At 45.4% G+C, this 27627-nt stretch overlaps 2 protein-coding genes across 3 annotated transcripts in view; both read right to left on the bottom strand.

The window, feature by feature from the left end:
• Nucleotides 1–671: 671 nt before the first annotated feature.
• Nucleotides 672–8496, bottom strand: LOC129328673 (zinc finger protein 420-like). 2 transcript variants are annotated; one of them, XM_054977896.1, is made up of 4 exons: nucleotides 7706–8496; nucleotides 4254–4359; nucleotides 2600–2989; nucleotides 672–2393 (listed from the first exon to the last, which is right to left on the bottom strand). In XM_054977896.1, the coding sequence occupies exons 1-4, from the start codon at nucleotides 8471–8473 to the stop codon at nucleotides 1033–1035; spliced, it is 2625 nt and encodes an 874-aa protein (XP_054833871.1). In that variant the 5' UTR covers nucleotides 8474–8496; the 3' UTR covers nucleotides 672–1032. The 2 variants fall into 2 exon arrangements, with proteins under 2 accessions (XP_054833871.1, XP_054833870.1); XM_054977895.1 differs by having other exon boundaries at nucleotides 2600–2992.
• Nucleotides 8497–13350: 4854 nt separating this feature from the next.
• LOC129327808 (zinc finger protein 850-like) overlaps nucleotides 13351–27627 on the bottom strand; it is a 28629-nt gene continuing 14352 nt past the window's right edge. The window contains exons 6-8 of the mRNA XM_054976563.1: nucleotides 24986–25743; nucleotides 19051–19171; nucleotides 13351–17477 (exon numbers count right to left, since the gene is read on the bottom strand). Of these exons, the coding sequence (XP_054832538.1) occupies nucleotides 16267–17477; nucleotides 19051–19171; nucleotides 24986–25743 (2090 nt within the window). The 3' untranslated portion in view covers nucleotides 13351–16266. The remainder of the gene's footprint in view (nucleotides 17478–19050; nucleotides 19172–24985; nucleotides 25744–27627) is intronic.

Below are 27627 nucleotides of genomic sequence, written 5' to 3' on the forward strand. Positions count from 1 at the left end.
TAGATTTGCCTGGTCTGAACAGAAAATTGTTCCTTAAACATTTCATCACTTGTCAGACAGTTGGGGTTGTATATTTAATTACGTGCCCCTGTCCCAAGTTGTATGTGGGCAGCACCATCCGCCCCTTGTGTGTAAGACTATTAGAACATGCTTCTAGGATAAGAAACAGAGTATTAGAAGCACCTCTCACGCAGCACTATTTAGAATTCAAGCATGACCCAGTGGATTTGCGGGTTGTGGGACTTTATGCCACACCCAAAAGAACAGGATACCAATGTGATCTGTTGAGGAAAGAAGCAATGTGGATACATTCTTTGGACACAATGGTGCCCCGAGGTCTGATTAACGACCTGTCTTTGAACTGTTTTTTGTGATAAACTGTCTCTTTATCTGGGAAACATCTTGGCTCTAAGTGCCTAAAGGTCTGAATAGCGATCTGTCTTTGAAGGGGCTGTTGGGCTAAACTACAACTTTATTTGTACTTTAGCTTTAAGGTAATTAGTAGTGATATATAAACACCTAACCACTTTCCATAACACGCTGGAGCCTTTCTATGCTGATTGGGTGGTGTCACTGAGCTTTTCATTACAATGAACATGGGTAAGTTAACGGTAGCTGTAACATGTTATTTAAAAATTTATTATTTTGGTACAGTTTTTGTGGCACGTTGTATATTATTGGTTGTTGTGGGTTTTCCAGGCTGTATAGCCGTGGTCTTGGCATTGTGTGGATTCCTTGATGGTTAAGGAGGGCAGAGCTAGCCTTGAAGTTCCTTTAACCCTGACAGCACTTCCTTGCTGTCTCCCCCATGATATGTATTTGAGGCTTCAATTATGGTTAAAACTCTTCCCCCAATCTGAGCATTTATACATTTTCTCCCGAATTTGATTTTTATTTCTTTCTCTTCTACGGTTACAGTAAGGTTTCTGAGCAGATGCAAAATCTTTAAAAGAATATATATGGTTTCAACTCTGAACTCTATGGTCTTTAAGGTAAGAAATACAAGACAAGCTTGAGTCATAGGCTAAGTAACTACATGGTTTCCCCTTCTGTGTATTCTTTGATGCTGTTGAAGGGCAGATTTCTGACTGAATTTCCTTCAGCAGTTCGACCATTCAAAAGGTTTCTCCCCCTGTGGGTTTTTAGATGCCGTGGAAGAGAGCAACTCTGACTGAATTTCTTTCCACAAATGGGGCACTCAAATTTCTCCCCTCTATGGGTTTTTAGATGCCGTTGAAGATCACCGCTCCAGTTGAAGTTCTTTCCACACTCAGAGCACTGAAAAGCTTTGTCATCTTTGTGAATTCTTAGATGCTGTTGAAGATGAGAATTCTGACTGAATTTTTTTCCACACTCGGAACATTCAAATGGTTTCTCACCTGTGTGGGTTCTTTGGTGCTGCTGAAGACAGTAATTCTGACTGAATTTCTTTCCACACTTGGAGCATTCAAAAGGTTTCTCGCCTGTGTGGGTTCTTCGATGCTGTAGAAGATAGCAACTCTGACTGAATTTCTTTCCACAAATGGAGCATTCAAATTTCTCCCCTCTATGGGTTCTTAGATGCCGCTGAAGATCACCACTCCAGTTGAAGTTCTTTCCACACTCGGAGCACTGAAAAGCTTTGTTATCTTTGTGGATTCTTAGATGCTGTTGAAGATGAGAATTTTGACTGAATTTCTTTCCACACTCGGAGCATTCAAAAGGTTTCTTTCCTGTGTGGGTTCTTAGATGCCGTTGAAGGTCGCTACTCCAGTTGAAGTCCTTCCTACACTCGGAGCATTCAAAACGTTTCTCACCTGTGTGGATTCTTTGGTGTGCAAGGAGCTCTGATTTGTATCTGAAACACTTTCCACATGGAAAACATTTATGTGGCTTTATCACAATACGCTTTGGAAAGTGTACATTGGACTTTCTTCCATCAGAGAAAGTATTTCCTGCCTCTGAACAGATCGATGGCTTCTCTTCCGAATGAATCTTTTGATGCTGAATAAGATTTGCTTTCTGTAAGAAGCTCTTCCCACAGTCTGAGCAGCTATATGGTTTCTCTCCTGTATGGATTCTTTCATATCTAAGGAGCTCTGATGTGTGAATGCTCCTTCCCCCCTCTGAGTATTGGTGGGTCTTCCTTCCACTGTGCTTTTGCAAATGGATATTATAATGGGATTGATCTGAAAAGTTCATTCCACACTCCAAGCACTCATACATATGAATTTCTTCATGTAAATTCCCTCCTTGGCAAGCAATGGGTTCATCCCCCTTCTCCACCATCTGGCTTCCTTTCTGCTTCTTGGGTCCACTGAGAGTCATGAAACTTCCTTTCAGCTCTTGATTCTTGGCTTCATCTGGTGATACCTGATGCAGTTCCTTGTCCTCCTCATTCTCCTGATCAACCCCTGTGGGAATAAAGAGAGAGACCCCCATTAGCACCCACGAAAAGAGGCCTCACCTGCACAGGAAGTTCTCTCTACACTCAGAACCTTTCAGTGGGTTTTTCCTGCTTTAACTTGAGGTGTCCATTAATGGACCGTTTAAATGTTAATCAAAGCCTGATCCATCAGAGAAAAACATTCAACTCTTGCACATCTATACAGCTCCTCACCTGAGTGAAATCTTTGCTGGGAAGGAAGGGTATTTTCACACTCCAAGTAATTATACACATTCTCCCCTGAGTCAACTTTTTCCTGGAAAATAACGTTCATGCTCTGACTGAAGGTGCTTCCAAATGCCACAGTTTCATTTTCATTTTCCCAGCACTGGCTCCTCTGGTTATCACAGAGGACTTTGTTCTTTCTGTCTTGGGCTGAGCTTTCTTCTTGGACTGAGATTTCATTCAAGCCCTCTCCTTTGAATTTTTCCCTTATCTTTTCTGCATGACTTCCCTCCTTCTTCTCTGGTCTGTCTTGATCCCTAAAGATTTCTTCAGACTCTTTGCCCTTTGTTTTTTCCAGTGAGAACCCCCGGAATTCCCTGGCCGTCTCCTCTACATCTTCTGCTGGAATAAAGAGAGATGCAATCACCACACGGGCAAGAAGCCAAGCCACCTATCAGGCAATTCTAATCATAGGGTATGCAGTTTCTTTTTCAGAACATCTCCTCCTAAACTCGGTAGCTGGTTGACCCAATTTCTTTGCCAGGCCCTCCAGGTGAGCGGTTTCTATATTCTGCCTACCCGTCCCCTCCCCATCGGTATTTTATGAGGAAAAGTGATGCTTGGGAAGCATGCTTGGGAAGAGAGCTCTGTTCCTCCCCACCCTAATTCCTCATTGTAAATAGTCGTAACAGAAATGAAAATAAAAAGAAACTAAAGAAAAGACTATGGGCAAACAAAACACAAAAAAGGGGGGAAAAACAAAGTCAAATGTCTCTAAAGGACCGCAGGACTTCTTCCCGATCTTGCAGCAAGCAGCAGAGAGAGAATGCGAAGTGATCAAAATGGCGGATGAAAACAGCAGGGGTAAGATCACTGCCGATCTGACGCTTATCAAATTACTAGCCCATAAGGGACAAAAAATAATACACAAAATGTCAATCTTGCTCCAGCTGATAATAGAACTAACAGAAATAGAAACAACTTCAGATAAAGCAGCACAAAACACTAAACGAACACTGGAATTAAGCATGTTGCTGCAGTCTTTTCTATCTGAGTTACAACAGGAGAACAAATAACTTCAACAAAGAATTTTAAACATGGAGATCTCGACAAAACAATCAACGCTTAAATTTAGAAATTCTGAAGAGCGAACAACTTTAAATGCAGATCTTCCCTCTTTTCTAGCGTCATGGCTAGCACAGCACTTGCAACTCAAAAAGGGAGAAGCCCCCTTGATCACCACGGCTTTCCAAGTGGGAGCACACAAAAAATCAGAAACTAAGAAGCCCAGAGATATCTTAGCTATACTTCCAGACTAGAAGACAAGGAGAACCTTTTAGAATACAAACAAATTTAATCTAGTGTTAATTTAATATAGGGTTTTTTGAGGAGAGGACCTCATCAAGTGAACTCCCTTGCTCAAAGAGGACCTCCATGGTTTGTTGCAGTAGAGGCATGTCTGGAGGCACGTAGGTTACCACTATAGGAAATAGTCAATGGGTCTTTGGTCTGATCCAGCAGGGTTATTCTTCAGTGACCAGCCCCTTTCCCTGTAATACCGGATATCTAAGGATACTGCAGCCAAGGTGAGCTCAGCTCCAGAAGGAGCTTCCAAGCCTCCCAGATCTCAGGCTCCAGAAGGTCTTCCACCCTCCTTTCTCACCCAGCAGGCTGGTCTCTGTGTTCTCTTCTTCCTTGATGCCCATCAACACCAGCCTCCACTTGCTCTCAGGTAGATCTTGTCCCCCAGATGCATCCTCCAAGAGCACCTGCAACAGCAGAGAGAGGGATCCTATTGAGGCAGTCAGGGGGAGGTACAGAGGGGAGGATTCTGTGCCCCATCCTGAACTTAGACATTTATTGGTATCAAAATCAAAAAGAGTCCAGTAGCACCTTTAAGACTAACCAATTTTATTGTAGCATAAGCTTTCGAGAATCAAGTTCTCTTCGTCAGATGCATAGTACAGAAACTGGTACTATGCATCTGACGAAGAGAACTTGATTCTCGAAAGCTCATGCTACAATAAAATTGGTTAGTCTTAAAGGTGCTACTGGACTCTTTTTGATTTTGCTACTACAGACTAATACGGCTAACTCCTCTGGATTTATTGGTATGTAATAAAGAAAATCAGAAAAAGACAAAAAAGCGGGGAAGGAAACTTAACTCTGCAAAATGAGTTAAGAACCTCAAACGTTAAATAAATCCAGATTGTAGGGCTCAATATAAAAACATAAATGTATATCAATATACAAAAATACATGTACTTATTACAAAAGAGTTTAAAAATATTTCGGGCTATGTACAGATTAAAATCTTACAGAAATCTCAAACAAAAACCTTAGGCGACTCTAACCGAACATGTTTCAGCCCTATGGCTTTCTTCAGTGGTCAAGCACACATTATCTCCAGATGATGTAATAATATTACTCTAGTTAGGCAATCTTCTCCCTAGAAGCTAAAATGACAAAACTGAGGCTACCGTACTTTGGTCACATCATGAGAAGATAAGATCCTCTGGAAAAGTCAATAATACTAGGAAAAGAGGAAGACGAAAAACAAGATGACTGGACTCAATAAAAGAAGCCATGTCCTCCAGTTTGCAGGATCTGAGCAAGCCTGTTAATGGTAGGACGTTTTGGAGGTTTTTTATTCATGGGGTCACCTTAGGTCGGAGGCAACTTGATGGCACATAACACACACACAGTTAATCAATACAGAATTTGGGTTTGAGCTTTATACGCACCCCAAAATATGATTCCTTCCAAACTCATACTGACTTATTTCGACTGCTTGGACAATTGAAATTATGACCCTCTTTTGCTAATACTGAAACCCAAAAAAGAAATAAATTTTGTCCAAAATCAATGTTTATACTTGTGTCTAACAGCCCATCCATACAAGTATTTGAACAATTAGCTATATGAGACTTAATTAGACCTGAGAATTCCTTAAAGCATTGATGGAATAAATTGTCAATGTGAAATTATGAAGATTTGGCTGGGGATGAATCCATTGTAATTAAAGAGGCTAATAAGGGTGGGGATATAGTCTTAACAGATACAGAGGATTATTATAGAGCGGTTCAGCATACCTGTTGTTGCCATACCTGTTGTTGCCATTGCAAAGGATCCTATGAAACTTATTTTATGTTTAATACATATGGTAGTTGATGAAGTTTGCATTTTGGGTCATATTGTATTTTGGGTCATATTGTACGCTACAATAAAGTTGGTTAGTCTTAAAGGTGCTATTGGACGCTACTATTTTGCGACTACATACTAACATGGCTAACTCGTCTGGATTGATGAACCTGCCTCTAAGTTTTTGATAAGTCATGACAGTATAGAGAGTTCTTGTCTGAACATATCAGTATTCCTCAAGGGGCTAATAAGTCAGTATCCTAGGATCCTTGTGTTTTATGTGCTGTCTAAAATATACAAATAATGCTTCCCATCACCAGGTAGATCCATTATCTCAGGTACAAATTCCTTTTTACAACTATTATTGCAATATTTGGATTCTTGCAATATTTGGAATCAGCCCTATTGACTAGAAGGTTTCAGTGCCCCTCCACTCCGTTCCTTCTTAATATCCTAGATATTATATTAGAGCGCAATTATTTCAAATTTGATGGTGACTATTATTACTAAACGAAAGGGGTGGCGATGGGTTGCGCCGCCGCCCCCAGTATCGCCAATCTCTTTATGGTGCAACTGGAAAGGGAATACATCTTGAATGGGGATCAGAATCCCTTCACTGATGACATTGTATACTACCGTCACTACATAGATGATGTCATCACGATTCTTAGGACCCAAGACATAGCTGAACCATTTGGCCAGTGGATTAACAGGATCAGCATGGACATCAAATTTACATGGCAGGGGAGTAGTGAATGTATCAACTACTTGGATGTGACCAGCTATAGACTTAATGATAAAAAATTAGGAGTGCGCCCCTTTAAAAAGACAACGGATAGATGCTCCTACCTCCATTTCACCTCCTTTCATCCGAGACGGCTGAAATATAATATCCCAGTAGGTCAGTTTCTTAGGCTCAAGCGGAACTCCTTTAGTGATGGGGACTTTTGGGCAAGCTGTACCCGACCCGGGGGAGCTTTCGCTAGCCATTTCTTCGGCTAGAAACAGAGCAGCCAGGACCCCACGTGAAGAACTACTTATGCTTAAAGCTCACACGGGGGGTAGTCAAATGAAATGGGCTATAGATTACACTGCCCTTGCTACTCCAATTTGTAAGATTGTATGGAAACATTGGGGTGTGAGGATAGTTCTGCTATCGGTTTTCGCCGGACCAGGTGCCTTAAAGATATACTAACCCGCTCGGAATTTAGACAGGAGAATTCCGCTAGTAGTCTACCTAGATTGGCTCCCACAGGCCATTTTCAATGTGGGGATTGTAATGTCTGTTGTCTCATGGTGAAATTTGAGGGAGGCTTGCAACTTACCCAGAGTTCCAGTGGTGGCTGGTTCAAGATGGCAGCCACCTGCCAACCACAAGCCCACTGGTCACAGGCCTTGCTCACTTTCCTGAAATATGAGACACATGCCACTCTGTGGAACAGTGTTCTGAAAACCTACAGGTGGGATGGCAGAGAGCATATGCAGCTCCCAAGCTACTATCACTGTTTTAGACACACCCTGCAGTAACTTCAAGTCAACACTCAAATCTGCAAATAGTTTCCAAGGGCTGCACCACTGAGAGCATGTGAGAGCAGTCCAATCTACAGGTTACTGAAGCGTGTATGATGGAGACAAGCTGTCTATCATCTAGGAAATGGAAAAGCTGCAGAAAACCACGGAGAACATTGCAAACAGGGTAGGAAACAGAAGTATCCAGAACGTCCAACAGTGCTCTTTGACGGAAAGGGGTAATTATCTCGGACAAACCAACTGATGCCCAGTTTGAAAGACAATCCTCGCCCAAAAGAAAATCCAACTTTGCCAACTTTTGGTTTTCCAGGTAATGGAGACAACTGACCCTGCCTATCACCCTACGGTCATCCCCTTTGGCCTCTTGAGATAGAGAGGGATCTCAGCCCCTGCTCCACACCAGGCCCTCGCACACTCAGGAACCACATAACAGAAGGGCCTCACCTGCTTCTCCTGCCTTAAGAGGAACTCCTCGGCCAGGGCCACTGCCTGGGAGCAATTCTCGGGATTGTTTTCCCTCACCCAGCTCTGGATCTCTGGGGGTAGGATGGTCAGCAGCTGCTCAAGGATCAAGAGCTCCAGGATCTGCTCCTTGTTGTGATTCTCCACTCTCAGCCACCCACGGCACATTTCCTGGAGGTGGCTGTAAGCCCCCCGTGGCCCTTCAGCCTCCTGATAACAGTAATGCCTGAACTGCTGGCGTTGCTTCTCCTGGCTCATTGCATCAGCTCGCAAGATGGCTGTTTTTACCTTCCCATAATCCTCTCTGTCTCTAAGATCCAGACTGTTAAAGGCCTCTTGGGCTTCTCCGCTGAGGGCTGGCAGGAGTCGGGTCACCCACTCTTCCTTGCGCCACTGACAGGCTTCAGCCACTTGCTCAAAGGAGGCCAGGAAGGCCTTGGCATCCTCCCAGGGTGATGGCTTACCCGACAAATGTGGGATTCCCCATCCAGAGTGAGGGTTTTCCATTGTTCTGAGGAACTCCTGCCACTGGGCTTCCCACTGGGCAAGGGAAAGGGGACCGTCCCCTGCTTCCTGATGCGCCTGAACTCCTGGTCTCCTCTGAAGGAATTTCCTGATGCTCCCGTCCTGGAGGACGCGAAGAGATTTTGCTGTCCCCTCTGGTGCCTCCCCTGCTGTGGTGCTTTGCCCCTCCGTTTTCATATGGGGTGATCGCTCCGTGATATTGTTCCGATGGAAAACTGTGGCCATGTTTTACAATGTTCTAGGTTCGGCTTCACCCTAGAAGTAATAGATAGAAACAAGAGAGGGAAAGAACAGATAAAAGTGAGTGTCCTTTATTTGGCTTTCTACTGATCAGATACATAAGTTACAGGTTAAATGACGTCAGTATGATTTTCTATACAGAATTGTTTATTAAATGCATACATTGACATTCTCATTAAAATGTTTAGAATTTCTTTAAAAGGTTGAAATCAGGATTTCATGCCTGGTCTCTCCTGCATGACCTCATCATTCTTGTATCAAGTCACACCTTTGGGTCTCCTACTCCTCTGTTATCTGAAAAGATTTCTGGAGCCATTTCTAACCATCTTATTTGGCTGGCTTTGGATGGTGGCACCTGGGATGGAACAGGCAAATTCCTGGTCTTAAGGAGAGTTCTTAACCACAGAACTGTGGCTCAGCCTCACTTCCACTCCTCAGAAACCCCTTCATCCCTACTGAAGCACCACGTGTCTGTTCTGGTCTCACCTCTTGACATCGCTGGTTCATGAGCACAATGTCTATGTGCATATCAAATGCAGATTCCCTCCCTGTAATTGGAAACTCTGCTTTTTTAATTTTCTCAATCACAGAGAGGATCTTGCAGTCGAGGCACTGTGCTCACAGCCACATGATGATGCACAGGTGGGGCAGAAGCCAGCCCAGTCGTGCCCACTTCTCCCTCGAGGCATGTTGATCCAGCATGCTTAGGACCACGGGTAGAAGGCTTAGAATTGCTCAGATGGATGCGGACGTGGGCCACGATTAGCTGGGAAAACTTCTCTTCCCTCTATACAGCAATCTCCTCTAATAGCACGCGGATGCCTGTACGCACACGCATCTGGGCAAGGAAGGGGCTACTGTGTCTTGCACACCTCGGCTGCCTTCCCACGCCTCCCTACTGCTGCTTCAAAGGAATCCCGTAACATAGATTAGCAGATCCACAAGTGACAAAAGGCACAGATTGGACACTTGTCAGCTTCCCTCAAGTTTTGATGGGAAATGTAGGCATCCTAGTCTTGAAGCTTGGCTCTCTAACTGCTGTCCAATGGACTTTTCAACTGTCACTTGTCCAACATTCCGCCAAGCTGCCTACATTTCCCATCAAAACTTGAGGGAAGCTGACAAGTGTCCAATCTGTGCCTTTTGTCACTTGTGGTTCTGCTCTAGACCATGAAAACAGCAAGTATGATACAGCCTCTGGACTCCGCTGGGGTTTTGATTTGCTTTTAGACACCTGCAGGATCAGTCAAAGTGGAACTCGGGGAGTTTCAGGCGCTCTCCTCTCTTTCAGAATGGGGCGAGAGCTCTAAGCCCCCGTCAAAGTACATTCCCCAATACACCAGATTTCGTCCATCCCAAACGCTCTTTGCACGAGAGCTGCCAACCAATGCAGCCCGCTACGACCCAGAGCTTTTAGCAGGGGACTTCGATATGCAGAGATCCATACTGGAATCTGTTCCCGCCCAGGGGGGAAACCGGATGCCCCCCTGCTCCCTGCTGCACTCTTCGGGAAAGAGAGAAGGGGACAACCGGATTCCTCCTTTCCGGCCCTGCTCTGTTCCTGAGGTCCAGAGAGACCCTCTTGCAGGGCGGCTTAGACTTGGAGAGCTTCTGCCCCCCGCCCCTCCCTCCGCCGCTCTTTACCCGTCCCCCAGTCCGCCTCCAGCTTCAGTCCTCCTGCTCTCGGGCAAGCAAGGGAGCCCAAAAAACCAGGAAACTGGAGGACTTTACTATTCCTCGCTTGATATCCTCTCTAGGAACCCCATCTCTGTCTTCTTTTTAACCCTTTCCTAGCTCTTGAGGACAGAAAGCGAAGAAAAGACCATTCTAATGATTTTTTCCCGAATTCAGGAAAATATTAAATGTGCCTTTTAAACCTGGCCAGGAAAATCTTTTCGAATTCCACAGGCATAAAAAGTCTGGCTGTGGTAGCTCAGTGGGACCAGCAAGGCACTCTGCTTATGCTCAGAGGCATTGTCAGCCAATGGAAAAATAGGCTGAAAACAAAAGGGAGTAAAACAATTTGCCCTGTAAAATGAGTAACATTCACCCACTGCTTATGAAAGATACCAATCCCTCCATAAAATAGCAGTGAATGAACTAAGGTATGAATGTCTTAGCACTGTTCTTTGGGGTTCCCGAGCAACTCTCAAATTACAACCAACCATCAGAGGCCCAATCCGGGCCATTTCAGCCCCAATTCAGGCTGAAACGGGCACAAAATGGCAGGGCCACCTGTCACGTGACCTCTTTGGGGAACTGCCGGAACTGGGTTCCTGCACGTTCCCCCTCAAAATGTGCCCTGTCATTATAATTTTGGAATTTCCAGACTGACTTAATATTGTATTAGCACTCATTCACTATTCCCTTTATGAAACAAGAAATCTTTAGAAACTGAAGCTTTCTAGCAGAAAAATAAAGCACCGGAAATTTGCCCACTCCACCACTTTGCTCTCAACTTTCTTGAACTGTGCAATTACTGTTGCTCAGTAATTTTTCCATGTCTGGAGTAAACCAAGGAGCCAGGCTCTTGTTTGAAGGAGGAAGAGGACCCTGGAGAGAAATCCCATCCAATACCTCAAAAAGTCTCTCATTCTAGACTGGAACAGAGACTCCAGCAGATATAACTCTGGGATTCTCGAAGTCCCCCAGAATTTTCCAGAATCCAAAGCATGGAAGACAAGATGGAGCTCTCTGCGACGACATGGTTGATGTCAAGCAGGGATGCCTCAGCCCTACTTCTGAGGCTGCTCAGCCAAATAAGACCAGAATCACCAGAGGGTGATGCCCCCAACTACCATCTTTGTTATTTGACAGAGGATGCTGCCATCTAAGCTACTGATGGAGAGCAAGCTGGGACACTCTCCAACCCCTCTTTCTTTCTCAGAGGGTCTTCCTTACAGGCTGTGGAAAGATAAGTTGTAATTTAGAAGTCTGGCCTATACAAAACTTTCCCCTTTAATTTCAAAAAGATTTCCTGTCTCATAGCAGAGAAAAGACAGGAGGAGGGGAAGGCAATTGGTCTCTAGCTGTACCCAGTAATGCTCTAGAAATGCTAATCATCTCACACCTCCACCTAGAACCTGACAGCTAGAAAAGGACAGGAGGTGAAAGAGGCTATCATGTATCCTCCTGGAGATGTCAGGAAAGACTTCTTTGACCGGGGGTGGGGGGGTAAGCAAAAAGATTTTTAAAAAGTCTTGGCACAGAGGGGGAAACTCTCTTTGGGAGATTACCATGTGGAGGGGTGGCTGCCTGAACAATGACATCAACAAAGGTGACCGACTGTCATCTTTTAGAACCCCTGTAAGAGCCTCCTAAAAAAAAGTTCAATTTAGGCATGCACAGAATGAGGGACGGAGGAATTTCATGTTTACAGTTCTCAAATCCTGCCTGAATTATAGGTTGGTAAGGAAGCCGCATCCAGGGTTTTAAGCCTAGTAGTTGATGCCAGTTATCTCTTTAATATATTTTTTTAATCTTATAAATGGGAGATTTATACACCTCTCTATAAAAACAATTCAGAAGTTTGACTTTGGTGTTCTCACAATAACAATTAGTACTTGGCACAGAACCGATCCAAGAGGTACCATTTACCAACAAAGCAGGGTGGATAAAAATCAATGATTTTTTTAAAAAAAATTTAAAAATCGGATTTTTTAAATTTAAATCGGATTTTTTTTATTTAAATTGGATTTTTTTAAATAAAATGCTTTTTGAGGTTATTCCATCATGAAATAAAGATTAGTTTTTAATTATGTAGAATAAGGCTGTATATGTTTAATTTTTTTGGTAAATAAATTCCATTAATCCATTCACAATGTCATGCTCTTCCAGAGGTTTTTGTAAGATTATTGGGCAGTTTCTCTGCCTACAAGATATTATCACAGATGCTTGGTTTTGCAGTTCTCAAAACTGAATATGTGTCAGCTCAGCAGAGATCACATGCCTCTTCTTCACAGCAAAAATGTTATAACATGAACAGAGTTGAGAAAAAGACCTTAATCCTATTGTTCTACAAACCTATGAAGACAGAATCAGCCCCTCCAGTGCTAAGTTTCAAGAAGTTCAGTGAACAGAAACAATTATTTTTCTGATTGTTTGGAGTGGAATAGATCTGCACAAGAAGAAACTAAGTGTGAGGAGGGAGGGGCAAGCAGTACAAAATGAAATTGAAACTTTTTGAGCACAATACTGCACAAGTCTTTGGATCTTTTGTGTGTATGACCTGAGGTTTATCACATTCTTTCCTTGGAGGAAAAAACCTATAATGGCAGCAGGCCGTAAAAGAGACCCAGTTTGGGAATACTTTAATGAAGTTTCTTTACCTATCCGTAAGGCAGGCATCTACTTGCATATTAAAGTTATACCAGCAAGAATTAGTCTTTATGTAGAAAACTATGATTTAAATCAAGCCTTAATGACTAGTGATTTAAATCGTGATTTAAATCAGTTTGATTTAAATCAAATCCACCCTGCAACAAAGTAGTGAGATTTCTGTACCTATCAAATACATTTCTTCCAAGAAGGTTTCTCATCTCCATCCTAAGATATAATCTTTCCAACAGTCCTGCTAAGTATGTTAGTCTGAAAATGTGATTGGCTGAGAGTCATCCAATGAGTTTACAGGCCAACTGTGGATTTGAACCCAGATCCACACAGTCATAACCCAACACTTTGGCTCTTGAACGTAGCTGACTCACATCATGAATATGGGTAAAGTGTTCGGTCCCAGAGATCTGTCGTAATACAAGTTGCCCTTCTCTAGTTTATGCAAGATGATTTAATTCTACATATTTATATACATTTAAAAAGATTCACCACTGACTTACATTAGACTAACCTTTTAAACATTTAATTAAGTCCAACTAATAAAAATCCCACAAAGCACAAAGAAGAAAACACACAATCTGGAGTAATTTATAAAAACTTTGATTGCCTCAATGTAACCCTTCATTAGCTGACTTTTGTTTTCTCAGACGGTAAAACACCCGATGAAGGTTTCACCAACTGCTTGGAGAGAAAAAAGAGGATTCATGGGACGTTATTTACCTCCAGGCCAGGAAAAGTTCAGCTGTCCATTTCCACATACTAAGCCTCTATGAAAGGGGCAGGATATATTCCCCCCACCCTCTGAATCCTTAGCAACCCTCAGCTAGATACCTTTCCAAACTAAACTAGAGAGATGAAAAGAGAATTTGCTCAGTCGATTCAACAAAGGCACAATCTCCATAGAGGAATTCAAGGGTCAGGTGAGAAGTCAGAGGTGGGAAAATCCTGGCCCTAAAATAAATCACCAGGTGAGAAAGCTGGCCTCCTCCCCCAGGGTTAACACCCAGTAATTTCCCACGTATGGAGTCCGGGGGGGGGTACAGAGCAGGAGGGAGTTTTAATTCTCCTTCCTGATGCTCTCGAGGAGAATATGGGGATGAGGGTCAAATGGAATTGGGGAATTAGTGTCTCACAATGTTCACCTACCATTTCCAAGGATATCCACCCATTTCCACAACATTGTATGGTGTTAGGGGGTCTGACCACTTTGAATTTGGAGGCAGTCAATTCTACTGCCAGAACTTTTGGGCTTCACAATGGGGAGACCCTGGAAAGCTTGCAGCAGAAAGGGCTGGTGGGGGAGACTTAGGGTTGGTGGGTGATACCTCTTTAGAACTTCTGGTCAGATAAAACTGTTTGTAAATTAGAGATGTTGGCTATTCCTCTTACATTTACACCTCTAGCAGAAAAACTGTAGATATTTACTCTCCCCATCTTGTCTGTTTCTTCACAGGATTTAGAAAATATAAATGTTTTTGCCAGTTTTCCAAATATCAGAAAGCGTTAAGTTGACAGGTGGCCTTAAGTAGTGAGTTTCACATAGAAGGGCAATTTCTTTGTGTAAGAACTTTCACAATCTTTGACGCCTGGGCAAAGAGGAGCCTCACTGAACCCAACTCATTTTACCGACCTTGGAAGGATGGAACGCTGAGTCAATCTTGAGCTGGCTACTTGAACCCAGCTTTGTCAAGATTGAACTCAGGTCCTGAGCAGAGCTTGGGCTGCAGTACTGCAGCTTACCACTCTGCACTATCCTGTAACATAATTGAGAAAGCATATTGCTGACAAGTGACAACTCAGATTGATTCCACTGCACAGGTGTGCTCTCGTGCACCCCTAGGAGGGAAAAGAGGCTACAGGGAGGGAGGGAGGGCGGCTTCCTTGCTGTTTGCTGTTGGGACCTGAGCAGCGAGGCACCCTCACACCTGTCAAGCCCCCAAGCCCCTGCTGGGCTACAGGAGGGACAGGTGCACTACCCTGCTGCTCGTAGGTGGGACCAGCAGCGGCGAGGGGCCCCATGGCCTGTCAAGTCCTGGCTGGGTTGCAGAGGGGCAGGCATGCTTCCTTGCTGCTCGCTGTCAGGATCGGTGGTGGCGAGGTTCGCCCGTGCCTGTCAAGCCCCCAAACCGCTGCCAGGCTACAGGAGGGACGGACACACTTCCCTGCTGCTCGCTGCTGGGATCGGTGGTGGCGATGTGCCCCCGGCGCCTGTCAAACCCCAGCCGGGCTGCAGGAAGGGCGGGGGCGCTTCCCTGTTGTTCACTGCTGGGCTCCGCGGCTGCGAGACCCCTTTGTGCCTGTCAAGCCCCAGCTGGGCTGAAGGGAGGGCGGGTGCTTCTCTGTTGTTCACTGCAGATCGGCTGCAGCCAGGTACCTTCATGCCTGTCAAGCCCTGGCCAGGCTGGAGGGAGGGAGGGCGCGCTTCCCTGATGCTCACCACCGAAATTAGGAAGGGCACCCGCCTGTCATCTGTCCCCAGCACCCAACAAGGGGCAGGATGGCCCAGCAGGGAGCCTCCATTATTTAGGCAACAGTACTAGAAAAATTAAAGTGAGGATGTTGGAACAGGCATCCAGGTTTTAAAAAAATCAAGTTTGAGAGGCTCCCTTGGTTCAGCATTTCTTAGACAAGCAACACGTTTCTGAAGACGTGAGATATTTTGTAATTTACAAATATGACCCTGATCCCTACAATCTAAAGGATATAAAAAGGTATTGTTACAAAAAGAAATGCAATTTATACATGAGTATAAAACTTATGCACCTTATGGTCTCAATAGTGAGGTAGATTATACACCCTTCATTTAAAGGTATTGGTTGCTTTAAGCAACAAGTGTAATTGATCTGAATGAGGATTTAACCGGGACGATAGAAGTAAAGACATGCATATCTCTGGAGTTACCCAGGGAGACTGAGCCGCATGAAAGGAAAGGAGAAGTGGAACGCTCTAACTTAATTCAAAGGCAGGCTTACAAGTCATATGTTTGCTGTGTACAGGATGTTCTCTTTTGCAAAATATGTTGTTTGTATACAAGTATTCTTCTAGATTCTTCTCTTTGTTACACAGCAACTTGTGAAACATGACTCTGAGGAAGGCAGAGTCATGTTTGCTTTCTTCCCTGTGAAATCTTTGCTTTCTTCCCTGTGAAATGTATTTGAGGTGTCAATCAGGATTAAAGCTCTTCTCATAATCAGAACATTTATACTTTTTCTCTCCTATGTATATTATCTGATGCTGTTGAACAGTACTACTCCAATTTAACCTCTTTCCACATTCTGAGCATTTATACTGTTTCTCCTCAAAATGATTTTTCTTTGTTTGCCTTCTATGGTTACAGTAATGTTTCGGTGCAGACGCAAGATCTTTACAAAGATTTATATGATTTCAACTGTGTCTCTCTCTGTGGTTTTTAAAGTCTGAAATACAAGACGAGCTCTGGTCATAGGCTAATCAGTTACATGGTTTCCCCTTATGTGAATTCTTTGATGCTTTCGAAGGGAGGATTTCTGACTGAAATTCTTTCCACAGTTCGAGCATTCAAATGGTTTCTCACCTGTGTGGGTTCTTAGATGCCGTTGAATGTCACGACTGCAATTGAAGCTCTTTCCACACTCTGAGCATTCAAAAGGTTTCTCACCTGTATGGATTCTCTGATGCCACTGAAGACTGACACTCCACTTGAAGCTTTTCCCACACTCTGAGCATTTGAAAGGTTTCTCCCTTGAGTGAGTTCTTTGATGCTGTTGGAGATGGCAACTCCGACTGAATTTCTTTCCACACTCAGAACATTCAAATGGTTTCTCCCCTGTGTGGATTCTTTCATGCTGCTTACGATTTGTCATCTGATTGAACTTCTTTCCACACTCAGAGCATTCAAAAGGTTTCTCTCCTGTGTGGATTCTCTGATGCTGTTGAAGATTCATAATCTGACTGAATTTCTTTCCACACTCGGAGCATTGAAAAGGTTTTTCTCCTGTATGGATTCTCTGATGCTGCTGAAGATGGCATCTCCGACTGAATTTCTTTCCACACTCAGAACATTCAAAAGGTTTCTCACCTGTGTGGATTCTTTGGTGTGCAAGGAGCTTTGATTTGTATCTGAAACACTTTCCACATAGAAAACATTTATGTGGCTCTATCACACTATGCTTGGGAAAGTGTACATTGGCCTTTTTTCCCTCAGAGGAAGTATTTCCCACCTCTGAACAGATCAATGGTTTCTCTTCTGAATGAATCTTTTGATGCTGAATAAGATTTGCTTTCTGTAAGAAGCTCTTTCCACAGTCTGAGCAGCTATATGGTTTCTCTCCTGTATGGATTCTTTCATGTCTAAGGAGCTCTGATGTGCGAATGAAGCTCCTTCCCCCTTCTGAGTATTGACGGGTCTTCCTTCCACTGTGCTTTTGCAAATGGATATTATAATGGGATTGATCTGAAAAGTTCATTCCACACTCCAAGCATTCATACATGTGAATTTCTTCATGTAAATTCCCTCCTTGGCAAGCAATGGGTTCATCCCCCTTCTCCACTATCTGGCTTCCTTTCTGCTTCTTGGGTCCACTGAGAGTCATGAAACTTCCTTTCATCTCTTGATTCTTGGCTTCATCTGGTGATACCTGATGCTGTTCCTTGTCCTCCTCATTCTCCTGATCAACCCCTGTGGGAATAAAGAGAGAGACCCCCATTAGCACCCACGAAAAGAGGCCTCACCTGCACAGGAAGTTCTCTCTACACTCAGAACCTTTCAGTGGGTTCTTCCTGCTGTACTTTGATGTGTTCATTAATGGACCATTTAAATGTTCATCAAAGCCTGCTGTATCAGAGTAACTTGCACATCTATACAGCTCCTCACCTGAGTGAAATCTTTGGTGGGAAGTAATAGTAATAACAACAACAACAACATTCGATTTATATACTACCCTTCAGAACAACTTAAGGCCCACTCAGAGTGGTTTACAAAGTATGTTATCATTATCTCCACAACAATAATCACCCTGTGAGGTGGGTGGGGCTGAGAGAGCTTCTGGAAGCTGTAACTGACCCAAGGTTACCCAGCTGGCTTCAAGTGTAGGAGTGGGGAATCCAACCCAGCTCTCCAGATTAGAGTCCTACGCTCTTAACCACTACACCAAATTGTCTCTTTCCACACTCTAAGTAATTATAGACTTTCTGTCCTGTGCAAACCTTTTGCTGAAAAATAACATTCATGCTCTGACTGAAAGTCCTTCCAAATGCCACACTTTCATTTTTATTTTTCTTGGACTGGATTCTCTGGTTAGCACAGAGGCCTTTATTCCTTCTTTCTTGGGCTGAGCTTTCTTCTTCGACTGGGGTTTCATGCAAGCCCTCTCCTTTGCAAGGAATGGGGTTTTCCCTCATCTTTTCTGCATGGCTTCCCTCCTGCCTCCCTCATCTGTCTTGATCTCTACAGATTTGTTCAGCTTCTTTGCTCTTGATTTTTTCCAGTGAAAACCCCTGGAATTTCCTAGCCGTCTCCTCTACATCTCCTGATGGAATGAAAAGAGAGAGACACAATCAGCACACAGGCAGGAAGCCAAGCCACCTATCAGTTATTTCTAATCAATGGGTATGCATTTCCTTTGACAGAACTTTTATCCTAAACCGAGCAGCTGGTTGACCCAGTTCCTTGGCCAGGCTCTCCAGGTGAGTGATTTTTATATTCTGCCTATCCCTCCCCCTCCTCACATGTACCTTATGGGAAAAATTCAAAAAGAATCCTTCCTTCATTCTTCACATTTGATTTGCTCTGCAGGTCTTTTGATTCTCTGGTATTGATGATTATATACGATAAATTATCAAAATACTCAATCCGGCAATGACCAGAGAGTTTCCTTCTAGTTGAGATAAGAGCTATACGGAGTTGGTTTTCAGCATTTCGAAACCTCAAGTTTACTTGTGTGCGTGTGTATGGAGCCAGGAGCTTGCCAAGCGAACCCCAGAGTTCAAAGCAGACCTCCATGGTTTGTTGAGGGAAGGAGGCATGTCATGGAGGCATCTCGGTGACCACTGTAGGAACAGTCGATGGGCCATTAGCCAGCTCTGGCAGGTTTATTCTTCACTTACCAGTCCTTTCCCCTGTAACATCTGGCATCTAAGAATATTGCAGCCACTAAAGAGATTAAAAAACTACCAATGGGCTCAGCCCTAGAAAGAGCTTCTGAGTCTCCCAGATCTCAGGCTCCAAAAGGCCTCGCACCTTCCCTTCTTACCCAGCAAGCTGGCTTCTCCATCATCCTCTTCCTTGATGCCCATCAAGAACTGCCTCCACTTGCTTTCAGGCAGATCTTGTCCTGCCTCACAGGTACTCCCAGATGCGTCCTCCAAGAGCACCTGCAACAGCAGAGAGGGATTCTTTCAGGCCAGAGCAACAAAGATGGGTGGGTGGAAGGGGAGTATTCTGTGTTCCATCCTGAACTTAGCAAATTTATTGATATGTCCTAGCAACAAAGCCTGTTGTGGGGGGAAATACAATGGACTCTAGAAAGGGGAGGGGGGCAGGGGGGCATTGCCTTCTCCTTGGCACCTGATCCCAGCCAGGTGAAGGCAAGGGGTGGGCATTGCCACCTGATCCCCTCTTGATCCTGATCAGGTGAAGGGACAGGCATTGCCACTTGCTCTGTACTTGATCCTGGCCGAGTGAAGAAGAGGTGGGCATTGCTGCCAGCTGCACTCTGGATCCTGGCAAGATGAAGATGAGGGGCGGCATTGCCACCTGATCCCTGCCATGTGAAAGGGGGGAGGGTATTGCCTCCTGCTCCACTCCTGATCCCGGTCAGGTGAAGGCTGGGGCAGGCACCTGATCCACTCCTGATTCCAGTCAGGTGAAGGCAAAGGGCGGGCGTTGCCACCTGCTCTGCACCTGATATCCACTGCGTGAAGGCAGGGGGCGGCATTGCTACCTGCTCCTCTCCTGATCCTGGCTGGGTGAAGGCAGAGAGGTGGGCATGGCCACCTACTTGACTCTTGATCCTGACCAGATGAAGGCGGGGAGCTGGCATTGGCACCTGCTCTGCTCCTGATCCCGACTAGGTGAAAGTGGGTGGCGGGCATTGCCACCTGCTCCACTCCTGATCATAACGTGAGGAAGGTGGGGGGAAGGCATTGCCACCTGCTCCACTCCTGATCCTGGTCAGGTGAAGGCTGGGGCAGGCATTGCCTCCTGATCCCGGTCGGATGAAGGCAAGGGGCGGGCATTGCCACCTGCTCCGCTCCTGATCATGACATGAGGAAGGTGGGGGGCGGGCATTGCCACTTGATCCCTAACAACAAAAAAGGCTAATCACAGGTAATCAGTGCAACAATACAGAAAAAAGTCCCTGCAATATACCAGTTGTCCTACAATACACAAAAACAAATTCAAATGTAATTTTTATACTTTTTATAATTTTATGTTAAAGTGGTCAGTGCATGAATATCAATGAATATATAACTTAAATAACTGGCATATAAATTACAGCCACTGGCATCAACCAATAATCCTACGTGCCAGAGAAGATTTGTCAAGTGACAATAAATGAACCATACAATAAATCGCATTCTCAAAACTCATTGACTGTCAATGTAAGAATAACCAATATCCTAAGACAGTGTTACAAAAATAGATATTTATGGCACAAGGCTGCACTCTGTATATCAAAGTTCAACCACGGCAGAACGGTAGTGGTGAGTAGTGGGAATATCTCTTCAGATAAATTTCTTCAATATATCAAGAGAAGGATATCTTATCTCACCAATGAGGATTTCACTGCTGTTACAACATATTTCTCCTACTCCACAGGCAACACCAATTGTGACTCCAAGGTACTGTAGAAAAGTCATTCCTCTGGACCTGAAGTATTATGGAGTGATCCAATCAAACCGATTCATACTGACAGGATGCTAGCTTCTTGCCTGTTTCATGTAACCACTTTCTCGGGGGATAATAATCATTTCAGTTTTTATCCAGCATATAATCACAACCAAGTTCTTTCCTCAGTCAATGAGCTGGTGGATGGCAGGCATTGACACCTGCTGCACTCCTGATCCCGGCCAGATGAAGGTGGGGGTGGGCATTGCCACCTGCTCAACGCAATTTCGGCTGGGTGAAGGGAAGGCGGGCATTGCTACCTGCTACACTCCTGATCCCACCCTGGTAAAGGCAGGTGGCAGGCATTGCCACCTACTCTGCTCTTGATCCCTGCTGGGTGAAGGCAGGGGAGCTGGCATAGCACCTGCTGTGCTCCTGATCCCTGCCAGATGAAGGTGGGGGTGGGCATTGCCACCTGCTCCTCTTCTGCTCCTGGCCTGATGAAGGCAGTGGCAGGGCATTGCCATCTGCTTCATGCATGATCTCGGCCAGGGAGGGAGGGAGGGAGGGCAATGCTACCTTCTCTGCTTCTGATCCTGGCCGGGTGAAGGTGGGAGGGGAGCAGGCATTGCCACTGGCTCCGCTCCTGGTCACAGCTGGGTGAAGGTCAGGGGATGGGTATTGCCACATGCTCCGCTCCTGATCTCGGCTGGCTGAACGCAGGGGACTGGCATTGGCACCTGCTCTGCTTCAATTCCGGCCGGGTGAAGACGGGGGGGGGGGGGCTGACATTGCCATCTGCTCTGTTCTTCGTCCTGGCCATGTGAAGGCAGCAGGTGGGCATTGCCACCTGCTCCGCTTATGATCCCGGGTGGGTGAAGGTGGCAGGCGGGCATTGCCTCCTGCTCCGCTCCTAATCCCTGCCAGGTGAAAGCAGAGGATGGTCATTGTCATCTACTCTGCTCCTGATCCTGACCTGGGTATCCTGCCATAGCAGCACCCTCTGGTGGCACACCAGGTTAGGAAGTAAGTTGTCTGGACACAATCTTTTATATAGTAGGATTAGGGAAAATTAGTACAGACTTTCCTAAAGGAATGTGGACACTTTTGAGGAACATCTTCTTGTGGACAGAATTTTAAATCGCAAGAAACAAAAATAAACCAGGAATTAGACAACCCAGGAGGAAAAAGGGTTTGGTAGGCAGTTCACACACAGGGCAATCTCTTTGGGTAATTTATATCCAGGTTTCCAAACTTTCTCCAGACATATTTTATAAACTACATTATTATATAAATTATATATATATATAATACAAAAGGTAGCATGCCACAGTGGTTAGAGTGCCGGACTAAGATCTGGGAGGCCCAGGTTCAAACCCCCAGTAGGCCATGGAAGCTCACTGGGTGACTTTGGGCCACACACACTCAGCCAAACATATCTCACAGGGTTGTTGTGAGGGCAAAACAGAAGAGAATGATGATGTACACTAAGCATGGTCCCCATTTGGGTACAAATGCCTCTTTAATACACTGTCACAATTGTCACTCCTCCAAAAATTAACCTAGGAGCCTCAAAATTGTTCACTGGCTTCAGGATGCTTGTGGGAGTTGCTCTGCTAAACATGAAAGGACTCAGAACACCCATAAGGAGCAATGTGCAACAGACAGAAATATAGAACTGTGGCTCGATTTGATGAGGTAAATGATAGAAAATGTTTTTGTACACAGGAACAGGCCTAGCTTTGCTCCATAGCTAGACACGTCACAGAGGAAGTTTAGAGGCCTAAAACCATCCTTGGAGAGGGGCATGAAAGAGAAAAGGGGCACAGTGGCCTTGTGTAGTTCTGAAGAGCAGTCTAACCCATCCTAATAGATATTATGTATTGAGGCCGAGGTGCAGAGAGTGTCTGAGAATGACAGGAGTGTCTGACTTTACAGAAGCTGGAGACAGAATCAAGGACGGGTGTATTGGCTGATATTCATTTGTGTGAAAAACTTGTAATCACTAATTTTCCATAGGCTTTGTTAAGTTAATGTGCAGCAAAAATAAGTATCAACTTGTATATACTTTAAGAAGATGTTTCAATATGTAAATTTGACTTAGTCAGGCTGGGATTGAATAGAGACTATGAATGGTTATCTCATTATCAGAAGTAACTGGCTTCCTTAACAGAAGCAAACTGATCTCCATATCAGAAGCTACTGTTTGCATCTACTCCTCCCTCCCCTCTCCACCTATATATCTGACCAGTTTCTTCTTGCCCTCCATGCATCTGACGAAGAGAACTGTGATTCTCGAAAACTTATGCTACAATAAAGTTGGTTAGTCTTAAAAATGCTACTGGACTCTTTTTGATTTTGCTACTAGACTAACACGGCTAACTCCTCTGTTTCAAATATAGATAACCTTGTTGGGTGTTTGAAGTTGTCAGATAATCAGGGAGCCAAGAATGTGAGCCCTTTGAAGTGGGACAGCTGGTTATTGTTAAGAGACGGTTCTGAAACCGTATAAATACGAGAAGCTGAATTAATCAGAAGCATCTTCCTAGAAGGGGGTCCTTTGCCTGTAACCTGCTAATCTTTGGGTAAGATACTTTCTTGGACTCACGTAATTGCTCTCCTTTAATGATCTATGTAGTTATAATGGATATCCCCTCTGTAAAACACACACAGGGGTTAACAATTCTGCTGTCATGTCAGAGCCTGTGTGGGGTAGTAGTTAGAATGCAGGACTAGGACCAAGGACGTACAGGTTCGAATCCCCACTCTGCCATGGAAGAAAGCTGGTGCAGTCTCACATGCCCAGCCAGGCGTACCTAACAGGGTTTTTGTGAAGATAAAATGGAGGAGAACAGTATAAGCCACTTTGTGTCCCCGTTGGGGAGAAAGGCAACACAGACAGGGAGGGTGGAAAATATCCCCTTTTACAAAACCAAGGGGGTTTAAGAGCCTCTTGAGATAACGTCGCTTCTGTGGCTTAGTAGGTAGAGTGTCTGAGAAGGATCTAGGAGGTCCAGGTTCTAATCACCACTCTGCCACAGAAGATTGCTGGCTGACCTTGGGCCAGGCACACATTTTCAGCCTAACCTACCTGACAGGGTTGTTGTAGGGATAAATGGAAGATGGAACCGTGTAAACCCATTTTGGGCTCCCATGGGAGAGAAAGGCGGGGTATGACATTCATTATCAATTTAGATTTTTCTACGGTTTGCTAGGAAAGGATGACCTCTGCAGCTGTTGCTTCATCCAGTATTGCTGCAACTCTTTTGTCATGAGGCAGAGTTAAGGTTGTCAACTCCAGGTTAGAAAATTCTTGGAGATGTTGAGGTGGAGCCTAGGGAGGGCAGCGTTTGGGGACGCGAGTGACCTCAGTAGAATATAATGCCATGGTGTTCATCCATCTCCTTCAAGGGAACAGAAATCAGTTGTAATTTGGGACATCTCCAGCCCCCACCTGGAGGATGGCAAAAGTAGGTGCATTTGTTCATTCGGTATTCAGATGACAATTAGGTATCTTGAGTAGAGCAAGTGGGCACACCTCTAGTAATTTAATAGATTGCTAAACTGAATTGTTACCAATACTCTATACCAAAAACGCGTAATGTTTGAACTAATGACCTTCAACCAAAAGAGCCGCATTTACTTCCATTCCTGGCATGAGGCCAGCACCCCAGGGAGATTCGAAGCTTACCCATTACTCCAGTGGCAGATGTTTCATGGTGAGAGCCACGTGCCAACCACAAGACTCACCGGCCAAGGACCTTGCCCACTTTCCTGTAACAGGGCAGCTACCACGCGGGGGCATAGTGTTCAGAAGAGCAACTGGTGGTATGGCAAAGAGCCACATCTGGCTCCCAAGCAACTGTGTAAGTATCAATGTTTTATACACACCCAGGGTGTGTATAAAACATCTATCCTTAGACTTCAAATCAACACTCAAATCTGCAAATACTTTCCAAGGGCAGCTCCATAGAGAGTGCATGACAGCAGTCCAGTCTATAGGTCACCAAAGCATGCATGATGGAGACAAGCTCTCTATCATCTAGGAAATGGGGAATTTGCTGAAAAATACAGGGAACACTACAAACAGGAGCATCCAGAAACTCCAGAAGTGCCCTTTGATAAGCAGGGGGACCCCTCCAGGACAAACCAACTGACGCCTAGATTAAAAGATGGATCTCCACCCCAAAGAAAATCCAAGCTTAACCACATTTGAGTTTCCAGATAATGGAGGTCCCAGACCCAGCATAGCGCTCTACAGTGATCTCCTTTGCCCTTCTGAGATGAAGAGAAATCTCAGCCCTTCCTCCACACCAGGCCCTCCCACACTCAAGACCCACATAGCAGAAGAGCCTCACCTGCTTTTCCTGCCTTAAGAGGAACTCCTCGGCCAGGGCCACTGCCTGGGAGCAGCTCTCAGGGCTGTTTTCCCTCACCCAGCTCTGGATCTCTTGGGGTAAGATGATCAGCAGCTGCTCCAGGATCAAGAGCTCCAGGATCTGCTCCTTGCTGTGGTTCTCCACTCTCAGCCACGCACGGCACATTTCTTGGAGTTGGCTGTAAGCCCCCCGTGGGCCCTCAGCCTCCTGGTAGCAGAAACGCCTGAACTGCTGACGCTGCTTCTCCCGGCTTAGGGCATCCCCTCTCAAGATGGCTGCCTTCACCTTCCCATAATCCTCTCTGTCTCTGACATCCAGACTGTTTAAGGCCTGCTCAGCTTCTCCACTAAGGGCTGGCCGGAGTCGGGTCACCCACTCTTCCTTGCGCCACTGACAGGCTTCAGCCACTTGCTCGAAGGAGGCCAGGAAGGCCTTGGCATCCTCCCAGGGTGATGGCTTACCCGACAAATGTGGGATTCCCCATCCTGAGTGAGGGTTTTCCATTGTCCTGAGGAACTCCTCCCACTGGGCTTCCCACTGGGCAAGGGAAAGGGAACCGTCCCCTGCTTCCTGATGTGCCTGAACTCCTGGTCTCCTCTGAAGGAATTTCCCGATGCTCCCGTCCCAGAGGATGCGAAGAGATTTTGCTATCCCCTCTGGTGCTTCCCCTGCTGTGGTGCTTTGCCCCTCCATTTTCATATGGGGTGATCGCTCCGTGATATTGTTCCGATGGAAAACTGTGGCCATGATTTACAATGTTCTAGATTCGGTTTCTCCCTGGAGAAAAGAGACAGAAACAGGAAAAAGAACAGATAAAAGTGATATTTTATCCTCTATTAGAATTTCTAGTCAGATACGTAAGTTACAGGTTAAAAGACATCAGTGTGATTTTATATACAGTAGCACCTTTAAGGTTAATCAATTTTATTGTAGCATAAGCTTTCGAGAACTACAGCCTTCTTCGTCAGATGCATGGAAGGTATGAAAAAATGGGCCAGAGATCTCTGGCCCGTTTCTTCATATACTCCATACGTCAGATGAAGAGAGCTGCTGTTCTCAAAAGCTTATGCTACAATAAAGTTGGTTAGTCTTAAAGGTGCTACTGGACTTTAATATTTTGCAACTACAGACTAACACGGCTAACTCCTATGATTTTATATACAGAATCTTACTATATAATTGAGTAAGCGTATTTCAGACAACCAGAGGGCACTGCCATGGAGGGAAGCCTAGGCAAGTCACCATGTCCCTCCAGAAAACGTGCCATGGTGGTGGGAAGCCCAGGCCAGGATCAGGATGGGAGTAGATGGCAATGCCCGCATCCCACCTTCACCCAGCTGGGATCAGGACAGGAGCAGAGCCGGAGGCAATGCCTGCCCCCTGCCTTAACCCAGCTGGTATTAGGAGCTGATCTGATGGCAATGCCCATCCCCCGCTTAACCCAGACAATATTAGGAGTGGAGCAGGTGGCAATGCCCTCCCCTGCCTTAACCCAGCTGGTACTAGTGGTGGAGCAGGTGGCAATGTCCACCTGTGCCTTAAAGCAGCTGGTATTAGGAACGGAGCAGGTGGTAATGTCCACCCCCACCTTAACACAGCTGGTATTAGGAATGGAGCTGGTGGCAATGCCTTCCCCTGCCTTAACCCAGCTGGTATTAGGAACGGAGCAGATGGTAATGTCCACCCCCACCTTAACACAGCTGGTATTAGAAATGGAGCAGGTGGCAATGCCCTCCCCTGTCTTAACCCAGCTGGTGTTAGTGGTGGAGCAGATGGCAATGCCCGCCTCCCGCCATCACCCATTTGGGATCAGGCGCAGAGCAGGAGGCAATGCCTTCCTTCCCTTCACCCAGCCGGGATAAGGAGCAGAGCAGGTGGCAATGCACACCCTCTTCAACCTATTGGAATAAGCTACTGAACAGGTGGCAATGCCCACCCTGTCTTCACCCTGCCGGAGTCAGGAGCCAAGCATGCAGCAATGCCTGCCCCCCCCTTCAACGTGCCAGAATCAGGAGCAGAGCAGGTGGCAATGCCCGCACCCCTTCACCCAACAGGGATCAGGAGCAGAGCAGGTAGTAAAGCCCGTCACCCACCATCACCTGTCAGCATCAGGCACGGAGCAGGAGGCAATGCCTGTTCCTCCCTTCACTCAGCTGGGATCAGGCTCAGAGCAGGCGGCAATGCCTTGCCCCCTTCACCCAGTTAGGCACAGAACAGGAGGCAATGTTCCCCCTTTACCCGGCAGGTATCAAGCATTGAGCAGGTAGCAAAGCCCACCACCCCGTCACATAGCCAAGATCAGGCAAATCAGGCATGGAGCAGATGCCCCCCCTTCACTATCTAGAATCAGTGATGGAGGAGGAGCAAATGCCTGCCTGCCTGCCTGCCCGCCCTCCCCATTCTAGAGCCCGTTGTATTTTTCCCCCACGACGGGCTTTGTTGCTAGTTCTTTATTAAATGCATACATTGACATTCTTATTAAAATGTACAGAATTTCTTTTAAAGATTGGATTCCGAACTTTCACACCTGGTCTCTCCTGTATGACCACATTGCTCTTCTGAAGTGCAGTGAAGTCGTCATATCAATAAGCACATTCTCTCTCCACGGAGATTCGCATGCA

This window comes from Eublepharis macularius, chromosome 4 (genome assembly GCF_028583425.1).
Source record: "Eublepharis macularius isolate TG4126 chromosome 4, MPM_Emac_v1.0, whole genome shotgun sequence".
In the NCBI taxonomy this organism is placed as follows: domain Eukaryota; kingdom Metazoa; phylum Chordata; class Lepidosauria; order Squamata; family Eublepharidae; genus Eublepharis; species Eublepharis macularius.